Source organism: Petaurus breviceps, unplaced genomic scaffold, assembly GCF_028583685.1.
Source record: "Petaurus breviceps papuanus isolate PSGF00001 unplaced genomic scaffold, PetGlider_PUasm1.0 90822, whole genome shotgun sequence".
Lineage (NCBI taxonomy): Eukaryota > Metazoa > Chordata > Mammalia > Diprotodontia > Petauridae > Petaurus > Petaurus breviceps.
In genome coordinates this window covers 3,279,125-3,301,017 of record NW_027187351.1, presented here as the reverse complement: position 1 = coordinate 3,301,017, position 21,893 = coordinate 3,279,125, and the positions used below count along the sequence as shown (strand labels likewise).

Genomic DNA, 21,893 nt, shown 5'->3' with positions numbered 1-21,893 from the left:
TATGTCATATCCTATGAATGAGAGCCAGTTTCAGAGGCACAAAGACATGTTTTCCAATCTCGACTTTGACACATACATACTAGGACCAATCATTGAACTTAATGACCCAGGAAACTAAAACCCAAGTAACACAAGACTATAAGTTGCTATTCTGCAGGTATGTATTTCTATAAGGGAATTCCCTTCACAAATAAAATAAGTACAGATAGGGGAGAATATTGGTGAGAAACTCTAGCAACTAAGGAGGTACACCAAGTCTTTTATGCCACTATGAAAATATTGTAGTCAATGAAGTAATTGAATGAATGGTTTGCTGGTATTGCAGTGAGGTTAATGCTATTTGCAGAATACCTGAGAAACCTGGGTGTCATGAGTTTCAATTGAGATTATGAATGTGAAGAACTTTGCAAACCTTAAAACACTTTATGATGCTAGTTGTTATTATTGTTGTTGTTGTAGGAATTATTATTATGTTAGTCTAAAATCACTATGTCTCCCATCTGGTGATGATTTCATTCCTTGGGCCTTCTTCACACCTACTAAGTTCAAACAAAGTTTATAGAGCAACACAGGGGTGTGCTGGCCATCTCCCCGTTCCTTACAGATAGCACTCCACCTCCTGACTTAGTGACTTAGTGCTTGTATTCTACATCAAAGGATGCCATTTTGGATCTGCAGGCACCACCAATCTGGAGCCAACCACAGCAAAAAGACAGAGCGGGTCTGGATTAATCAAGGTAGCTGCATCTTTTGGACCCGCCAGACAACTACCCAGGCTTATGGCCTTTTCTGTGGACAGATCGAGTAGAGTAAGTCAAGATGTGCAAACTAGAAAAAATTCCAGGCATCCAGTGTAGCAAGACACCCCTGGGTGTACGGCATTGACATCATGGAAAAATATTGAGACTTTAGATAAAAACGATCTCTGGACTGCTTGGTCAATGACCAAGCCCCAAACACATTATTGCTCCAGACAGGATGGGGGAGAGATGGGAACATAAGGCTGTTTGAGCTGCAGAGCATCAGTGGGTTGGCACAGAGCTCCAAGGGATGACCGCAAGGCCCAGCTGACCGTGTCTCAGTTCTGACTTTTTTTTCTCCTATTCCTAAACACTATTTTGTAGATCTTCTGAATATACATCTTATTTGGACATGCCATCTCCTCAAATGGAACATAAATTTATCTTTAAAAAATTTTATTTAAAATTTTGAGTTCCAAACTCTGTCCCTCCTTCCTACTCTACCCTCCATGAGATGGTAAGCAATCAGATGTATGGTATACATGAGCAATTACATGAAGATTTCCATATTAGTTATTTTGTACAAGACTAGAATGAAAGAAAGTGAAAAGAAGTAGCTTCAGTCGGTATTCAAGCAATATCAGTTCTTTCTCTTGAGGTGATATAATGTTAATGGGATTTAAGATCTTCCCTGCCCATTAATAGGCCTCACTTGGAACCTATTAAGGGAAGCTTGCTTAGGGGAGCTTACTTGTAGGAAGGTTTTCACACCTTTTGCTAATTTCTAAGTAGGCACTGAGTTACAAGGGTTGTGATGCCTTCTGGCTCTGAGAAGTGTATACTCTGAGTTGGCATTTTGCTTTGGGGGCTTGATTATGAGAAGGATCTTGGAATTCCTTGGTTGAGACTCTGAATGACCTTATGTTCAGAGTTCCCCACCTGCTCAGATGTAAAGGTTCTGGGGATCCACGGATGTATGTAAAGTGTATAGCTGATTCAGGCAATCAGAGCCCTGTCTGTTGGTCCTTATTTCTCTGCTTGAATTTTCTCTGTGTGTATTTTCTCTGAAGTTCAGGGTGCTGACTTTTCCCCTGAATTAGTGAAAGTAATTTAAAAAGATTGTTGACCCATTAAACAGCTTTATGTTTCTATGCATTTTATATTTTTTTTAACATTCATTTTCTAAAACTTTGAATTCCAAATTCTCTCCTCTCCTCTTTATCCTCTTTGGGAAGGCAAGTAATTTGCTACAGATTACATACGTGAAGCCAGGCAAAACATATTTCCATATTAGCCGTGTTTCAAAAGAAAACTGACAAAAATCCAAGAAAAGTAAAGCAAGCAAAAGAAAAGCATCTTTGATCTCCATTCATACTACATCGGTTCTGTATCTGGAGGTCCACAGAATTCTCATCACAAGCCCTTCACAATGGTCCCATATCGCTGGAACAGCTACAAAAGTCATTCACAAATTGGCCATTGTACAATATTGCTTTTGCTGTGTACAATGTTCTCCTGCTTCTGCTCATTTTACTTTATGTCAGTTCATTTAAGTCTTCCCCAGTTTATATGAGAGCATCCTGCTCATCATTTTTTGTAGCACAATAATATTCCATTAAAATCAATCCTGCCAAACCACTTTCCAATTGTCCCAGAACATTTTGTCAGATTGTGAGATTTTGTCCCCAAAGCCTGAATCTTTGGCTTTCTCAAAAACTAGAGCACTATGGTCATTTGCTATTATGTATCAGATTGTTTTGAGGCAAATAGAGTTGAGTGACTTGCCCAGGGGAATATGTCTATTAAGTGTCTGAAGCCAAATTTGAAAATATTCATCCATTATACTAAAATAAATTGTTAGATTTATTAGCATATGATTGGGCAAAATAGCTTCTAATACTTCCTTTAATTTCATCTTCATTGTTGGTGAATTCATCCTTTTTATTTTTCATAATAGCAATTTTGTTTTCTCTTTTTTTTTTAAATCAAGTTAAACAGTGGTTTAACTATTAAAAAAAATAAAGCCAGCTCGTGTTTAAATAAAAAATATTTCAATGGTTTTCTTACTTTCAATTTAATTAATCTCTCCTTTGATTTTTAAGATTTCTAGTTTGGTGGTTATTTGGGGATTTTAATTTGTTCCTGTTTTAGTTATTTTTACTGGAATTTCCAGTTCATTGATCTGTTCCTTATTTCCTTTATTGATATTAGTGTTTAGAGACATACATTTTCCCCTAAGTACTGCTTTGATTCCATCCTATAAATTTTGGTATATTGTCTCATTGTTGTCATTCCTTTTAATAAAATTATTTCTTGTTTTCATATATCCTTTGACCCCCTCAATCTTTAGGATTAGATTAGTTTCCAATTAATTTTTAATCTATGTTTCCATGGTCCTTTATTGAATGTAATTTTATTGCATTATTATCTGAAAGGAATGCATTTGATATTTCTGCTTTTCTGCATTTAGTTGTGAGGTTTTTATGCCCTAATACATCATCAATTTTTGTGAAGGTGCCATATGCATCTGGAAAAAAGTATACTCCTTTCTATTCCCATTCTATGTTCTCCAGAGGTCTAAAAATCTAACTTTTCTAAAATTCTATTCATGTTCTTAACTTCTTCCTTGTTTATTTTTTGGTTAGATTAATCTAGTTCTGAAAGAATGTTGAGGTCCTCCTCTAATATAGCTCTTCTCTCTTGTTTCCTCCTGTAACTCCTTTCACTTTTCCCTTAAGAATTTTGATGCTATATCTTTTGGTGCATATATGTTTAGTACTGTGGCCAGCGCAGTTGGTGGGCTAGCAAGCTGTGAGAATAATGAGACCAGGGTGTAATCAATAGTCTGTTTATTACAGGACCATTTCATATAGAGCCAAAGACGCAAGGGGCTCACAGAGTTTATATGCCCCCCTCCCAACAGAAGGTCTACATGACCCAAAGAATGTAGACACCCCAAAAGAATGCAGACAATGTATAAGGACCCTCCCTTAATCTTGTTTACTATTTACCCTTGCTTAAGGTTAGTTATTTATTAGGGTAATATCCTAGGACCATATCTGAGGCATAAACAAAAAAAAGATTACATGCCTTCTTGCTTATCTGCCTCATAACCTTGCAGGTAATGGTATAGGGCAGGAGAGTATTCCTTTAGTGGGGTCAAGAGACCCCAAAAGTTCTCTACATCCAAACAAGTTTATACATCCTCCTGCTTATCTGCCCTGTAACCTTTCAGGTAATAATATAGGGGAGGTGAACATTTCATTAGCAGAGCTGGGAGAATCCTGAAAGTTCTCTACAGTTTAGTATTGATACTACTTCACTATTTATGTTACCTTTTAGTGTACTGTAATTTTCCTGCTTTTAAATAAATCAATTTTTGTTTTTTACTTTATCTGAGATCATGATTGCTACACCATGTTTTTTTTTACTTTAGCTGAAGATAATGGGTTCTACTCTAGTCCCTTATTTTGACCCTGTATGTGTCTCTCTGTTTTAAGTGTATTTCTTGTAAGCAATATATTATCAGATAATGCTTTTCAATTCATCCTGCTATACACTTCTATTTTATGAGTGAATACATGCCATTTCTGTTTGTCTGTCTGTCTCTTTTCCTGTCTTGCTTCAAAAGTTTGTTTTACTACTTACTTTCTTTTATCTGCCCTTTCTATCTGTCCCCTCTTCTCTTACTCCCTTCCCTTCTTTGGGTTTCTATACCCAACTAAGTGTGTATGTTATTTTTGCTTTGAGACAGTTCCAATAAGAACAAGGTTCAAGCATCGTCCACCTTTCCATCTTTCTCTTTACTGTAGAAGTTCTTTCTTTTTTTTTGGAGGGGGGAAGGCAGGGCAATTGAGGTTAAGTGACTTGCCCAAGGTTAAAGTGTTAAGTATCTGAGGCCAGATTTGAACTCAGTTCCTCCTGACTCCAGGGCTGGTGCCACATTCACTGCACCACCTAGCCACCCCAAAAGTTATTTTGTACCTGTTTTACATGAGATAATTTTCCCATTCTTCCTCTCCCTTCCCTCTTTCCCAATGGATCACTCTTTCTTACTCTTTAATTTTATTTTTTATGTCATCCCATCATAGTCACCTCATACCTGTGTTCCCTGTCATACTACTTCTAACTGCCCTAATGATGATAAAGTTCTTGGGAGTTACAAGAATCATCATCCCAATGCAAATAGTTTAACATTATTGAATCCTTCATGATTTCTCTTTCCTTTTTTCATTTTTATTTTGATTATGATTTCTCTTAAGTTCTTATGCTTCTTTTGTGTCTTGGATTTGTAAGTCAGATTTTTTTCAGCTCTAGTCTTTTCATCAGAAATGTTTGAAATTTCTCTATTTCATCAATTAAACATTTTCCCCTGAAAGATTATATTTAACTTTGCTGGGTAGATTATTTCTGGTTGTAATCCCAGATCTTTTGCCTTTTGGAATAGTATATTTCAAGCCCTCTAATGCTTTATTGTAGAAGCCAATAAATCTTGTGATATCTTAATTGCTGCTTCATGATATTTGAATTAGGGAGAGGATATTTTTTCTGTGACCTGAGTGCTCTGGAATTTGACTATAATATTCCTGGGAATTTTCACTTTGGTACTCTTTCAGGAGGTGATCAGTGGGTTCTTTCAATTTCTGTGTTAGTCTTTGGTTCTATGATATCAGGTTAGTTTTTCTTGATAATTTCTTGAAATGTGATGTCATAGCTCTTTTCATGACTTTTGGTTAGTTCAACAACTCTCCTTGATCTGTTTTCCAGGTCTGTTGTTTTTCCAACAAGATATTTCACATTTTCTTCTATTTTTTTCATTCTTTTGGATTTTATTTTATTGTTTCTTGGTGTCTCATGGAATCATTAACTTCTACTCTCCTGATTCTATTTTTAAGGAGTTATTTTCTTCAGTGGGCTTTTGTATATTTTTTTCCATTTGGTCAATTCTACTTTTTAAGAAGTTCTCTTTAGTGGATTTTTGTCCCACTTTTTCCATTTGGCCAATTCAGTTTCATATTTTAAGGTATTAGTTTCTTCTGTATTTTTTGTACCTTTTTTTTTTTTTTACCAAGTCTTTGTTTCTCTTTTCATAATTTTCTTGCGTCACTCATTTCTATTCCTAATCTCCCCTCTACATGTCTTATTTAATTTTTAAAATCCTTTTTGAGCCTTTCTAAGAATTCTTGTTGGGCTTGTGCTCAATCACATTGTTCTTTGAGGTTTTTCATGTAGCTGTTTTCACTTTGTTGTCTTCTGAATTTGTGTCTTGATCTTCCCTGTCACCATAGTAACTTTTCTATGGTCAGATTTTGTTGTTTTTGTTATTTGCTCATTTCCCCACCCTATTTCTTGACTTTAAACCTTATATCAAATTGAGCTTTATTCCTGGGGTAGAAGGGACATTGTCCCAAGTTTCAGGTTTTTCTTGCTGTTTTTTTCAGAGTTAGATGTGGAGGTCCACAAGTTTTTGGTTCTTTGAAGATAGTATGATCTATAGAAAAGTGTAGTCACTGCTGTCTTGTCCTATGCTCTGTCTGTGAGCAGCCATAAGCACTCTTTTCTGTCCCATAAATTTGACTGTGGTGCCTACTCCCCTGTAGCCACAATTCCTTGTGTTCCTGGAAATGTGACTCAGGTCCCTGCTCATCTGTGACCACACACACTAATGTGCTAATCCTCCTCTTTGCCCTGGGACTGCAACCTGGAATGGTGTATAGACAAGGCAACGGGGCCCTACATCCTGTACCAGCAAAGAGTTTCTTGCAAACTCCTGACCAGTTGTCCAATCCCCTTACCATCTGTGGACTGAGAACTTCCAAAGTTGCTGCTATTGTTGATACACCTGCCTCCAAGCCCTGCTACTGTCTTACTGGGGCACTCCTGAAGCACACTGTATTCTAGGCCCAACCATTGCTCCGATGAGACCAACCGTTTCTGTTGATCTCCTAAGTTATTTTAAGCTAGAAAACTCAGAATTGAATTTGAAGCATTTTTAAAAAGTTTTTGGTACAGGAATTTGAGAGAATTCAGGTAAGTTCCTTCCCTTACTCTGCCATCTATATTAGAAAATCCATATTTTATTTGATATTTTGAAAAACATTTATCTGAGAGGAGGTTCATAGGTTTCAGCAGACTGTAAAAAGGAGTCCATGAATCAAAAAAGAATTAAGACAAAAGGATACTATAACACCCCCCAAAATCCTAGTTTTGAGAATTTCAGGTACCCTGGTAATGCAGTCGTAGAAACATGGGAATTTGGGGTGCCCATACTAATTTTATCCAAACCCAATTTTGATTATTATGTTAAGGATAGTTAATACAGATCTGAACAAGACCTTTGGCTTTCATGATGCATCTGAATTTAGCATCATTCTATTTCATATCTCAGTTGGGGTCCCCAAGTTAGGACTTATCAGGATGGTGAAAGGTCTCAAAATCATGCCAAAGGAGGACTGTTTATAGAGAATTAAGATAATTATTTGGTCTGGGAAAGATGAGGTATAATCGATATAATAGACAACCAATCATCTGATATTGAATGACTACCATTTTTGAGAGGGTTTAAATTCATTTGTTTGGCCACAGAAACAGAATTATAAGAAAAAAGGTAGAAGTTAAAGTGATGCAGATGCCAGTTCAAAATTAAGATAAAAGTTCTGAGGAAGTTGCCATGGCTAAAAAAAATTCATTATCATTTGGTGAACTTTCTATTTTGTGACTTTGAGGATTTAGCTAAGTTAGTCTTTAGTAAACAACCTATTGACTGCTCATACAATCAGTGGGTTGGACTCAGCCTCTAAGTTCCCTTCCAGGCCTAAAGCTTTGACCTTGTGAGCCTAGGATCATACTTAAAACCTTTCTAATTCTGTGGAATCCACCAAGCAAGCCTTTTATAACTAAAGCATTGAGGAAAAAAAATTAACTCAAATTAAACAATCATTCCTTAATACATTATGCTACTGTGAGTAATGAAACAGGGCTTGAATATGCAGTGTTTGATTTAAAAATATAGTTTATTTAGACATGAGATGAAAAATTGCCAATTTTCAGTAGAATATAAGCTCCTTGAAGGCAATGCCTTTTTCATTTTTGTCCACTCATATCCCCCTCAGCTCACATAGTCCCTGACACACAGTTTGTAAACAATTTCACTTTTTGGTCTCCTTATCCCCCTACCATCTATCATAGTCCCTGGCACATAGTAAGTGCACAATAAATTCTTGATGAAGGGAGTTGAACTTTTATTTATTTTTACTTTTTTGTGACAAATGGAGCAAAGAACTGCTTAGCTTAAGAAATCCAGTTTATCATAGTTTTTGCCAGCTCATGAGAAGTGTACAGACATTTGAGAACAGAAGAAACTGTCAATGTTATTAAAAATAGTTGTGATGTCTGGACTTATTGTTCTTTTCTCTGACAAGCAGATACAGAAAACTCTGGTTTTCTGCAAATTGCTAATGACAAAAAGGAAAGGACCTCATCTACTAAAGCTATAGACACATGGAACTATGTCTCATCAGTTTCACTTGAAAATGCTTGCCTCATTTAACAAAATTTGAAAATCAGTTTTTCTTCCTCTAAAAATAACTTAGAGTCTGGGAACAGTTTATCTTCAAGCAATTGTTTTCCAGAGGGGAATTACAAAAAGACAAATATCCTTCAGTTAGTGAAGGTTCTTAATCAGGGGTCTATGAACTTGAGTTTTTTTTTTTAACATTTTGATAACTGTATTTCAATATCATTGGTTTTCTTTGTAATTCTATTTATTTTACTTTATGCATTTAAAAACATTCTGAGATGAGAATCTATAGGTTTTACTAGACTGATAAAGGAGTTCATTAGCCACAAAACAGTTAAGAATCCTTGCTTTAATAGTTTGAGTATTAATATTAAGCTATATCATGTATGAATTTAATAATGGGTGACAGAGTTCATTAGAATTTAGTAATGGGGTTTGAGTGCCCTGCAAAGAGCTATCCAGATTCATATTGCTAACCTCAATGTTAACTCTAACTAGGTCATTGTCTCAGAAAACACTGGCGTATAATTATAATTTATGTAATGTCATAATTCAAAGACCGACAATTTTCTGATTAGTAGATGGTTCATGACCCTGTACCAACTTGGTAAATAAACCTTCTGAACTTAGCTATACTAGTGCTTAGAAAAAAGATATGCAGGTCATCCCTAGTCATATACATCTGGATTAGACCTGCCTGAGATCATAACCTGATGGTACAGTCTTTGGAAGCCCAGAGTCACATCCACATCAATGCTTTAGAGTAGGGCTCTCTAAAAGGATGATTTAATAACTCACATCATATCACATTCTATAGTTTACATAATATTTTCCTCATAACCACCCTGTGCATTCATCATATTATTATCTCCTTTTTGCATGCAAGAAAGCCTAAAGATGTTGAGAGACTTTCTTATAGTTACACAGCTAGTAAGAGACAGAGCTGGGACTTGAACTCTTCACCACTTCAAACCCATTGACTCACCAATGAACTCACAAGTGTGGTACCACTCCATGCAGAAAAGAAGGAAAAAAGAAAGGGAAAGAAACAAAGAAAGGGAGGGAGGGAGGAAAGATGAAAGGAGGATAGAGTAAAGAAAAAAGAGAAGAGGGAAAGGAGGGAAGGAAGCAAAGAATGAAGAAAAAGAATTTAAAAAGAAAGAATGAAAAAGGAAAATAGAGATAGATAGTAGATACAGATGATAGATGATAGCCAGCTAGCTAGCCAGATAAGTCTATATTGATCAGAACAGCCTAACTCTTCTGATGTCAGTTCTATTGTTCTTTCTACTCTATTATGTTCCTCCCACTTACAGCAGTTGTTTTTCTATATTTGACCTAGAACAATGACTCTGGAGGCAGAGGATCTGGGTTCAAAATCTACCCTCTGTAACTGCCTTTGTTATTTCAGGCAAGTCAATTAACTTTCTCCTCAGTTGTCTCATCTGAGAGTATTAGACTAGATGACTTTTGAATATTCCTTTCCAGTTCAAGATCAAGGATTTATTTTTCTGAAGATATTTTGATTCTCTTTGTCATCTTTAAATCATTCTGACTCATCCTCAGATTAGAAATCAGCTGATGATTATATTTGGAATGCATAGCTTATAAAAGCTGATGGAAAGAGTCTGCATTGGGGAATACAATGTAATTGGAGCTTTTAAGGTATTTAAAAGCATGCAGATATGGGAGTACAGCTAAATCTTATTTATTCTGAATTTTATTCTTTTACTCTGAATTTAAATACGTTAAAAATACGCTTTTATCTGTTGATAAAGTACACTTTATTTTTCAAGTATCTCAGGTTCAAAGGGCAAGGTGGAGCCATGTTCTAACTTCTAAATTCAGAAAGTTTAGTCTTGTTCTCTGTCTTCATCCTGTGATGTTAAGAGAAAAAAGTGACAGCTAGACTCCTTTTAATAAATCTCTTCAAGAGTGAATGAGTACTACTGGCAGTATCCCATCTCAGTCCTTTGACTCCTCATCAGGAGAAGAAGAATGTATAGCTTTCAACTTCAAAATCCAAAGTCAGTAAGAAGAAACTCTTAAGCACATAGAACATTGGCTCCTTTCTTGGTTGAAAATGCTAACACTCTCAGAAAGCTGCAGTTCATCATGTTCTTACACTTGGTATGTCTTTTACAGCTTGTCTTCATATAAGCATTATAATAATAAGATACTACAGAAAGTTTAAAATATATGTGTGTGTGTGTCTTTTTATTATATTGAGAAAACATTTTGGGGAATTAAGAGCAGTCAGCAATATAAGAATATCTTAGCTTAAACATTTTATTCATTGTTCTGGATGGATTAGGGATTAGGGGCGGCTAGGTAGCACAGTGAGTAAAGTGCTGTCCCCGGAGTCAGGAGGACTCAAGTTCGGTTCCAGCCTCAGACACTTAACACCCACAAAAAACACTAGCCGTGTAAGCTTGGGCAAGTTACTTAGCCCCAATTGCCCTCCAAAAGGCAAAAAAAGATAAAAATAATATAAATAAATAAAAATAGATTAAAAAAAACTTTTGGGGAAAAATTATACAGTTCTAATTTTGTCTATTTCTCTTGCCCTGTGCCAACCTTATTCCTTTTCTGGCTTTTTACAACTTTAAGGTTGATTCATCCTAATGATATGTCAGCATGTAGAATGGGAATTTCCCCATATTTTGCCTCACTGTCTTCACAGCTGCACAAACAGTGGTCCTTTCCTAAGAATGATGCTGAGTAGTGAATAAGATTTTTATGCTCCAACTCATACAGTTGGGAAAAATAATAACTGGGAAGATGATGACAGGAAAATGAGCACTGTGAATTAGACAGGCTATAAAGTTAGCAACTCTTTGAAAAGAACTGAGTTATAAAAAGAAGTTCCTATTTCTAATTGTTATTTGTTCTGCTCGATCCATAGGAGAGTGAGCTCCTTAGAAGATCAAATTCCAACAGCTCCATAAATTAGTGTGACTTGAAATGATTATAAATCAATTTAACCTTTCATCTTTAAGGGCTATTTATATACAGGAAGCAGTCATCCTTTTTTAGAACATTGTACTCTGGATGCATCTACCCTCATAAATTAAGATGTTGCCTTATTTGAAAGAACAAATAGATTCTGTTAAGCAGGGGTTCTTAAATTTTGGGGGGAGTCTGGTGAAACCCAAGGACCTTCTCTCAGAAAATGTTTTTAAAGTCACAAAATAAAATACACAGAATTTAAAAAGAAACCAATGGTATTTAAATGGAGTTATCAACATACATGTAAATTTGCACATATGTATATGCACGTATATAAATCCACATATATAGATGTGTACAGGCATTGAGACTTCAGTCCATATATATATGAATATGCATCCACATGTGACTATACATATATGTGCATATAGATGCATACATACATACAAACGCGTATACACATGTAAAAGTTCAGAAAACTTAGGATAAGAACCATTGCTGTAACAGGAGATGTCTCCTCCAGAGGCAATAACATACCCCAACTCTTAGTGTGAAAATTATTTTTATGAAATTTCTTTTCAGTTCAAAAAAAGAAAGTGTTTTGAAATAGAAAATCTTGTAATTATTCTGAGTCATTTGGATCATGGTAACTTTTTTCTGATATATACTAACCAAAAACAAACAAAAAATCCCCAAATCTTGTATTGATAATAAATTTTGACATTTTTACTTTGTATAGAGAAACTTTAGGAAATTCTGACTGAGTAATAAGTATAGTTAGTCCTATATTTTGTAACTCTTGCTTGGCACTCAGAGCTCTCTGCTCTTATGTTAAGATGGAACTTAAAATACATCAATGACAATGGAAGGGTTGTAGTAGAAAGTCCTTTCAACCTAAGTTATGGAGCTTACTCCAATGACTGCCATATAAACAGTAAGACTGCCCTGAATTATGCATGTACATGTGACCCTATCATTATTCCCAGGCTCTGTGCCCTTTGGCCTTGATCCCATTACAACAAGATTTAGGGAAGTGTCAGACTCTTGGAATGCTACACAATAGTGACCTTGATTCCCCAACTTGGTTGAGAGAAGAAATGAGTTTAAGCCTAATTGGGAGACTATATTGAGTTCTTTGTTAATAGAGTGTCCAAATGACTTCCAACCTAAAAGAAACTGTGGACTTCTGAGAGAGACATCTCCAATGCTGGTTTGTTATAGAGTTATGTGTGAGGCACACATTCATGGTCTCCAGTGTTGAACAATGATCTATTCCCCATTACATGGAGGTTGGTGTTGTTATAGCTAGATTGTCTTGTTAATGCTTTTGATTTTGGTTGGTATTATAATGTAGTAATGGTGGTAATAATAATAAATAACAGCTGGTATTGTTACAGAAATTTAAGGTTTGTATAGTATTTTATATTGTTTGGTCCTCACAAGTGCCCTTTATACCTGCCATAATTATATCCATTTTACTGATGAAAAAACTAAAGGTGAGATAGCTTAAGTTACTTATACAGTGTTTGCATCTGAGGACCCAAATCTTCCTGTCTTTAGATCCAGAATTAAGGGTGCTATGTCATGTTGTCCCTCTTCCCTTGCATGTGGTAGGTAGATTATTGGTAAATTGCAGCAATTATTCAAATTGCTTGGTATTAAAAATTACATTTTTATCCCCTGCCCCCACTCCAAAGATTACCCCTCTGTCAGGCACAACCTTTCTGGCAAAAGCCCAAAAAAGCATTAGAAAGGGAATGCAAAAGATGGTAGGGAAAGAGATTGGTTATTTATTGTTTGATGGATTGATCAACTGGTAAGAGGGTGTGATTTAGAACCAAGAGGCAACATGTCCTGTCCTGAGCCCCTTAGGGTGAACGTCAATCTTTAATTACATCTGGAGCTCATTAGTTCTTTTGCTAGCCCCTTTCCAGATCATCTCCCTCATCAGCCTCCCATTGAGTCACAGAAAGCCCAGATGGTTCCCTCCATATGCCAATGCTCAATTCCTTAAGGAGAAAGGATTGGTCTAAGGAGGAAGGATTGGTCACTGACATAGTAAAATGCTGTGACTAAGTGGTGGCAAGGGCAACATGGGGGGCACCTTGACTTTTACTAGCACTTCTTGCTTTGAATACACTTATAATTCCAAATATGTTGAAGAACTGTGATTTCATTATTGTGATGACTCCCTGATCTCATGAACATTAAAACCCCTTCATACCTTAGTAGATTGTTTCATGGATTGTTGTGACTGAAAAAAAAATGCATTCCCTAATGATTAATCATTCATCTGGTATTGCTGAGTGTTCCTTATATACATATTCTATAAATGAATCTTACTAATAAGTAATTCTGACTGATTGCTCCTATATTGCCATAATAGTTTCAGTGAAGGCATGCTGTTTCTTGGGTTTGGGCCTGGTCTGTCTCTCTTTGACTGAGTAAGTAGTCAGGCTGGCTATTGTTCATAATGGCCACATGGGAATGTAGCAGGAGGCTTAGGAAAACATGTTGGTAATGTTAATTGACTGCTGAAGCTAGGACCTAGATGATATATGGTCAGAGACTGACAGATGCAAGTCCAGACAGAAATGAGGATAGTTCAGGGGTTATAGTGAAGGAAGAGAGATAGTCAAACCAGGAATGAGGGGTATAGATTTTAGGGGGGAGAAATCAATGCCAAATATCAGGAAGAGTAGACAGATGTGTGGCCAATGAGATAGGTCGCAAATAAAAAAGGAGAGACATCAGCTTTCCTAGTTGGGCTGAGGTCAGAGGCAATTGTAGGGCAAGTTATAATGGAAGAAGTATTTGAAGAAATATAGTCTTTAAATTTAAACCTGTGTCTCTTGGTTAGTCTTCCACTATGGAGCCCACCACAATGCTCAGATTCATTGTTTAGGTACAATTCTGCTGCCCACGTATCTGAATAGCCACTATCAGTACTGGTTAGCCCTCTTCTCCATCCAGTGATTTAATATTTTCTGGACACTAGATCTGGAGCCGGGATCTGGGTTCAGATCTCACATCTGATACCTATAATCTGTGTGACCTTGGAAAAGCCACTTACCCTCCTTGGATCTTAGTTTACCCCCTTTGTAAAGGGAGGAAGTTGGAAAAGAATACATCCAAAGTCCTTTCTAGCCCCACATCTTATCTCATGAAGCAGGGAACAGAGAAAATGAAAGATTTTTCTTTAATGTGAGCCTTTTGGGTAACTTCCTATCAATCACTAACAACCTTGTGAATTTTAGTAAGAAAAGAGAAAGCACAGTGCCTAAAAAAAGCCAAAGAACCAATAAATCTACTGAGAAATAATTCATGGAAAGCTAATATACATAGGGAGTTCCATAAAAAATGTTAAAGAGAAAAAAATGTTCATTGAAGTAAGAATTAGGTTTAAGGCAACATGATCACTACCGAAAAAGCCTTGCAGATGTTGATGATTTTAAGTACCAGATTTTCACAGGCAAACTTACTCTGAATCCTTGATTCTTATTGAATTACAACAGACTTCAGAGACTAGTGCTTTAGAGTCCATGAAATATTGACATTGTTTTAAAATACATATCCATTATTCATCATTTGCTGCACTATAACTTGCTACAAAGTCAATGAGTACAAGTTCTAACTACTGAAGTTATAAGGAAGCTGCTGAGATGAAAGAGGAAATGAAGAACAGGTGTGTTAGGGATCCCCATGAGCAGCCAAGCCGCTCCAGAAGATTAAAAAGGAAACAGACTCAATTTAAAGTGAAACAATGAAGAAGGACAGTGAATATGTCTGTGGGTTTAAATTTAAGTACAAGGCAACTGTTTGTTAGCATGAAATTATTTTATGCACTATTCTTGTTAAACAGTTATAGTGTATTTATTAAATATTAATTTAGTTTTGTATTTTTACTAATAAAGTCCCTTTATTGAATTAGCAGAACATCATAGATTTAGAACTGGAAAAGACCTTCAAGGTTATCTAGGCCAGCTCCCCCCATTTTTCAAGTAATCCAGCTAAGTCTCAGAGAAGTTAAATGACTTGCTCTAGGTCACATAGATTATTTTTTCTTTTGGTGTATCTTTACCAATAAAACTCCTTTAGTGAATTAATAAGAATTTTAAGTATAATAGTAATTAATAAGAATAACAGTAATAATAGTAATATTTATTAAGAATAATATTAATATAACATCAATAAAAATATTAATTGCAAAAATAATAGTAATAATAATAATTATTATTATAATAAATAGTTAGAATTTATGTAGCACTCTGTAGCACCAATGCAATATTTACATCACCCACTATAACAATCAAGACCATGACTATAAATATTACATGACATTAGATAGCAAAATATACCAGATTCTCCAGGTAGAGGACAGAACTGAAACATTTATTTAGACAACGGAAAACCGAATCCCAAAACCAGTAAGCCGATTCCATCATAGTACCAAAGATATTCAGTAGCCATAATAACACTGAGAGCCACACCATCCTTTAGCCTTCCCACAAATCAATACAAGATCAATATTTACTCACCACAAACCTCTCTCTCTCCTTGCCTGAGCATCTCTCTTTCCCCATTTTGCTAGCTCTGGCTCCCACCTTCCTATGATCTCTGCTTCCCTTCAGCAAACTCCTCCCACCACAGACTCCATGTGACTATATTTAGCCTATTAGGGGGCAGAGTTTTATCTTTGCAGCAGGGAAGCTTCCTGTGGGCTCTGCTCCACCCTTTAGCAAATTCCCTCCATCACAGGCTCCATGTGATTACATTCAGCCTATTAGGGGGCAGAGTTTACTTTCACAGCATGGTAGGTCTTCAAACTCCCCTAGGTCTGTTAAGGGTCAGGGAAGATCTTCAAATTCTCATTCCTGTTACACACTCTAAGGTTTGCAAAGTGCTCTACAAATATTATTCCTTTTGATCCTCAACATAAGCCCATTATTATTACTCCCCACTAAATTGTAATCTCCTAGCATAGGGGTATTATCTTTCATCTTTTTTTTCTTTTTTAATCCTCAAGTGACTTGATGTAGTTCCCACTTTTTTCTTTTGGTGTGTGTGTATATATATATATATATATATTTATTATAAAATTACTTTAGTGGATGAATAATGATAATAGTAATAAGAATAATAAATAATAGCCAGAGTTTACATAGCAATTTAAGGTTTGCACAGTGCTTTAGAAATATTATATCTTTTGATCCTCATAACAATTCCATTATTATCATTCCCATTACATTATAAGCTCCTTGACGGCAGGGATTGTCTTTTTTCCTCTTTTCATATCCCCCTGTGACTTGCTCTAGGACACATTTTTTGGGTGGTAGGGTGTTTTTACTAATAAAGTTCCTTTAACAAATTAATAATAATAATAGTAATAACAATAATAATTAATAATAGATAGAATTTATATATCACTTCAAGATTTGCAAAGTACTTTATAAATATTATCTCTTTTGATGCTCATAATAGCCCTATTATTATCACACACACCCCAAAAGATTTTAAGCTCCTTGAGGGCAGGAATCTTTTCCTTCTTTTAGTATTCCTGATCCACAATGCTTGGCACATAGTAGGTGCTTAATAAATATTGATTGATTAATCTCCATTTTACAGATGAGAAAACTGAGGCACAGGGAGGATAAATTACTTTTTCTAGGTCACACAGGTAAAGGCCAGAGATAGGTTATGAATCCAGGTTGTCTGACTCCAAATCTAGCCCTTTTCCCTTTGTACCATGTCTCCTCCCAACTTTTCAAGAAATAAATTCTAAGTTATTGCTTTGTTTTTGGTTTTTTTAAAGAGGGCAGTTGGGGTTAAGTGACTTGCCCAAGGTCACACGGCTAATAAGTGTTAAGTGTCTGAGGTCGGATTTGAGCTCAGGTCCTCCTGACTCCAGGGCCGGTGTTCTATTCACTGTGCCACCTAGCCACCCTGAATTTCAATAGATTCTTTTTTGTGAAAAGAAAAAAAAATTATATGAAACAAAACAAACGTATCACACATGTGACACTTGAATATCATGGAAGTCTGGAAAAGAAAATATCATATGATCAGTCTTGTCTCTGGAAAGCAGATGATGAAATACAACTGACTTTTGGTGGAGAAATGGGGCTGAAGGGTACACAATACTCTCTATACACCTTCAGACACTGTGTTTGATGAGAGATCATTGCAGGTATGTGATGGGGTGTATCCAAGAATGACTGTAAAATAAAATAAAAAGTTTTCAATAAAACTTTTAAACAGAAAGGAAGGCATTGAAATGAGCTCAGGTGTGGCCTTTCAAAGTTTGTCTCTGGGGGTGGGGTGATGCTTCTTGTCTTTCATAGTTCTAAGTGGCTTCTATCTTTTCTTCCTCAGACAGGACCATCCTAGTAGACACCGACCTCCCTTTTCTCAAAGGCCTCTATGTTCTCGGAACCCTAGAATTTCCTGTGAACCGGAGCAACGTTTTAAATGTAGCTTGTATTATTGTTGCAGGTGGCAAGCTGAAAGTCGGTAAGATTTATATTAAGTTTGCCAGGGATTTGGGGAGTGTAGCCAAATCATGCTTTGAAGTAGAGGAATCTGGGAAATAGATAGTCCCATATTAAATCATGTGCTGGATTGATTTTTTTTTTTAGAGGACTAGGGAAATAAGTCAGTTCATAAACAGGACTAGCCCCGGGCAAAATCATGACATAAGCAGCTTGACATCTTTGGACTTTCACTTACCTTTTCCTCATCCACATTTTCTCATTCATTTAGACCCTGATCATATGTGCCCAGGACTATCACTGTGTCCAGGGCTCCCCCCGCACTGTGAAGCGCTTTACACCAGGCTTGCATTCCAGGGAATGCCTTGTTCTGCAACTCTCCTTTCTCTCCCATTCTCTCATATAATAATAAAGTAAATGGATTTAGAATCAGAGGAACTGATAGAATCCTAGCTGTCCTATTTATTTTTTCCTCCAGGTCTGTTTCCTCACCATTAGAATGAAGGGATTGGACTACATCTTTTCTAAAGTTTCTAAAATCACATGATTCTATGCTATAGTGTTAATGTAATAGTAATCAAGCAAAAAAAAAAGTACTCCTTATGGCATTAGAAGGGTATGAATTCCATATCTTGATCTCCTACATAAAATCTCTTTGTGCTTCAGTTTCCTCACTAATAAAATGTATACAATACTAGTTGCACAGAATGCTTGCTAACCACAAGTTCTATTTAAACATAAGCTATTATTGCTGATATTATGATTTTTCACTGCATCTTTCCTCTTGGCCTTGTATATGACTATCTATCTCTCAATTCTTAGAGAAACTAATTCATGATATAATGTTAATTCTTTAATGGATTTCTCCTGTTAGTTGCTTATTAAAAGAGGACTCTCAGAAACAGAAATTACTCAACCTAAAGGTTGGTAATATGAGGTATGTAAAAGAAAACTGCAGAAGGTAGAAAATGGGACTTGTGAACTAAATCACTTCAGACGTATATATTTTACTGTTATGTAAAGCTATTTCTCTCTAGAAATCATATATAAGTTCTTGGAATTACATAGTGTTGTCCCAAGCAGCTTGCCTAGTGAATGTGAACTTCTGAATGAAGTTGATACATGTCACCAAGTTGTCATAGATGGTTCCTAAAGAGTAATGTTCTATTACTTCTTTGTTTTAACTTGGGATATCAATTATCTTCTCTTTGTTTACCATATTCTCCACTATTAAAAAAAAATCTTTTCTAGAAAATGGTGGTAGTTTTTCTCCTTTGCCCGTGTGTTCCAGGCCTCGAGGTAGCTTCTTGGAGCCCATCTGTCCAATCCTGTGTATACCATGCCTGAAGGAAGGCTTTCAACCCATCTGTCCAATTCCACCACACCCTAAAGAAATCCCGACATGAAATAGATAATGAGACTGTTTAGTAAACAGATTTAATAGATGTGGACATTGGCACAGAATGCTGCCAAAAGAGGATCTGATATCTGATGCCATCTGATCCAAGGCCCAACCTTCTGGAGCTGAATTTCTTGGTGGCCTTGCTTTGAGGGCACCCGGTGCTGGCAGAAGATATCAGCTTTAACTAGGCTAGCTTTGCTCAAAGCTCTACATCTGCATGACAGATGCCAGCTTCATTTCCATTCCCCTATTCAATAATAGTCTCACTGGTCATGTAAGACCCTTGTGAGAGAAGGATATGTTAGGTTAGGTCTCATAGGACTTTTTTGATCATGGCTTTTAGTAAACTGAGTTTCACCCAAAGTGTTACTTTGATTCTGTGTGGAACAAACAAGCCCATGAAAGAACAGTTGTTAAAATGTGAATGCTTTTTAGGCTTTCATAAAATATATTATGAAATGTTAGTGGTGGGAGGGATGGTCTAGTCTAATCGCTTCATTATAAATATATGCAAATATGCATATTACATAGAAATTGTATTAAATATATGTTAAGTCCTCTGTAAGCCTAGAGGTGCTACACAGATGCTAATTATTATTATTATTATTATTATTATTATTTATTTGTACACATGAGGAAATTGAGGCATAGAGAGAAATCATTTTTTTTTCAAGTATGCATAAGAAGTAAGTGACAGATTACCATAACCTAGATTTTCTAACTCCCAGGCCAGTATTCATTCCACAACACAATATTTCTCTTTTAATATGTTTGATGGTATTTTTGAAATCTTTGAAAACCTTCCACTATTTTGACTTTGTAATGTCATCGTACAAATTGAATTGAATGTATCATATGATCATAGAAGTAGAGCTGATAGAAACCTCAGAGGCCACTGAGCTCAATCTCTACTCATTTCAGGTAGCAAATATTCATTAAGCTCTTACTATGTGCCAGGCACTATGCTGTTAAGTGCAGGGGATTCAAATACAAGAAGAAAGACAGTTCTAGTCCTCAAAGAGTTCACAGTCTAATGGAAGAAGACAACACAAAAAAGAGCTAAAAAGTGAGAGTTTGGGAGAGGGAGGAGGAAGAGATTCACTACACAGAGGAAGACATAGCCAAGTCCTTACAGTCACAATCATAGCCAGGAGGGGAATGAAGCATGGCCATTGTGGGCCTGTCTCCTCAGTGGAGACCCCTCCAGAATGAACTCACCAATGGGAGAAGGGGGTCAGATCATGGTGAAAGTATGTTTTAGTGTGAGAAGGCCCCGCATATTAAGGAAAATTCCAATGTGAGGCCACTTAGCCATGGTGGCAAGTCCAGAAAGAGTGGACCTTTATGGACCTTTATTCCTATACCCAAATTGGAGTCCCCTGGAAGAAAATTACCAGTAGAAGAAGTGGCCTGGCATTATGGAGGGACTTTTCAGGATGAGAAGGACTGAGGCACTGAGAGAAGTTCCAAAGCAAGAAGGCAGCTTGGCCAGCAGAATCTAAACAACTTATCCATCATAGGAGGAGATTAAACCCAGGTCGTCAAGTGCCAGAGCTAATACTCTTTCCATTGTATCACATTGCTTTCAAGATTGAATGTTGCAGCAAAAAGTGATTATTGTTGGTGAAGTGTAACAGCAGTACCATAACTTTACTTTTAAAAAGTCCTACATGCCAATTGTGAGTATACTATTAAAAACATGCATACAAATAAAGTCATTTCAATGGATTAATTTTTATGATAGTTGAATGATGTTTCATTCATTTCACCTAAGACAACCTTGCTCCTTTATTTTCCTAAACTTATTTTTCATGAACTAACAACTTCTTTATTGATACAAATACAAAAAATTGTCTAATATCAAGAAGATTATATTTTCCTGGGAAAGGGAGGGGGGTTACAACATGTTCACAGATAAGTAAATACAAGATACATAAACACATTTATATATATATGTGTGTGTGTGTGTGTGCACATACATACATATACATATGTATATATATATACACATACATATAGGTATGTGTGTATATGAAAGTGATTGGGGTAGTGCACTCTTTAATGAGGTTGTACTTGATCTAAGCCTTGAGCTTAAGCCAGGGGTTCCAAGAGACAGAAATAAGAAAGGAGGACATTCTACAGAGGGTGGATATAACCTGTGCAAAAAAGGTATGAAGCCAAGGGATCGAATTTCATGAATTATGAGTAGCAAGTAGAGCCATTTGGATAGGACACAGAGTATATGACACGAAGTAATAGGTGGTCAGCCTGGAAATATAGGATGGGGTCAAACTGTAAAGTGTTTTAAATGTCAGACTGAGTTTGTGTTTTATATGAGAGGAAATAAGCAGTCACTGATCCTTCGTAAGCAGGAGAGTGACATGGTCATGCTAATGCTTTAGGTGACGGATGTATTGGATAGGACAGAGGCTAGATGTAAGGATACCAATGGCAGGTAAAAGTCCAGGTGAGGAGTGATAATCTTGAACTAGGATGACTGTGGTATGAATAGAAAGAAGGAAGTGGGTGGGAGAGATGTTGTGAAACTTGCCTTAATTGGACTTGCCCTCAATGAGGTGGCTGGGGATGAAGTGTGATGAGGTGTGTGAGAGTAAAATGTCAAACATGATCTCTAGATGATCAGATAAAAGAGAGTGACTAAAAGAGAGGTGCTACCTTCTATAGAAGTCAGAAAATTGGGGGAGGGATGAGTCAAAGAAAAAGATAATGAGTTAAGGTTTGGCCATAGTGCGTTTAAGATATTGATCTGCGTGGAGAAATGCAGCAGGCATTTA

The 21,893-nt window shown here is 36.3% G+C and overlaps 1 protein-coding gene across 1 annotated transcript in view; it reads left to right on the top strand.

The window, feature by feature from the left end:
• Window positions 1-21,893, top strand: part of PKHD1 (PKHD1 ciliary IPT domain containing fibrocystin/polyductin) — a 669,991-nt gene that overhangs the window by 425,693 nt on the left and 222,405 nt on the right. The window contains exon 53 of the mRNA XM_069070581.1: window positions 17,581-17,718. Within this exon, the coding sequence (XP_068926682.1) occupies window positions 17,581-17,718 (138 nt within the window). The remainder of the gene's footprint in view (window positions 1-17,580; window positions 17,719-21,893) is intronic.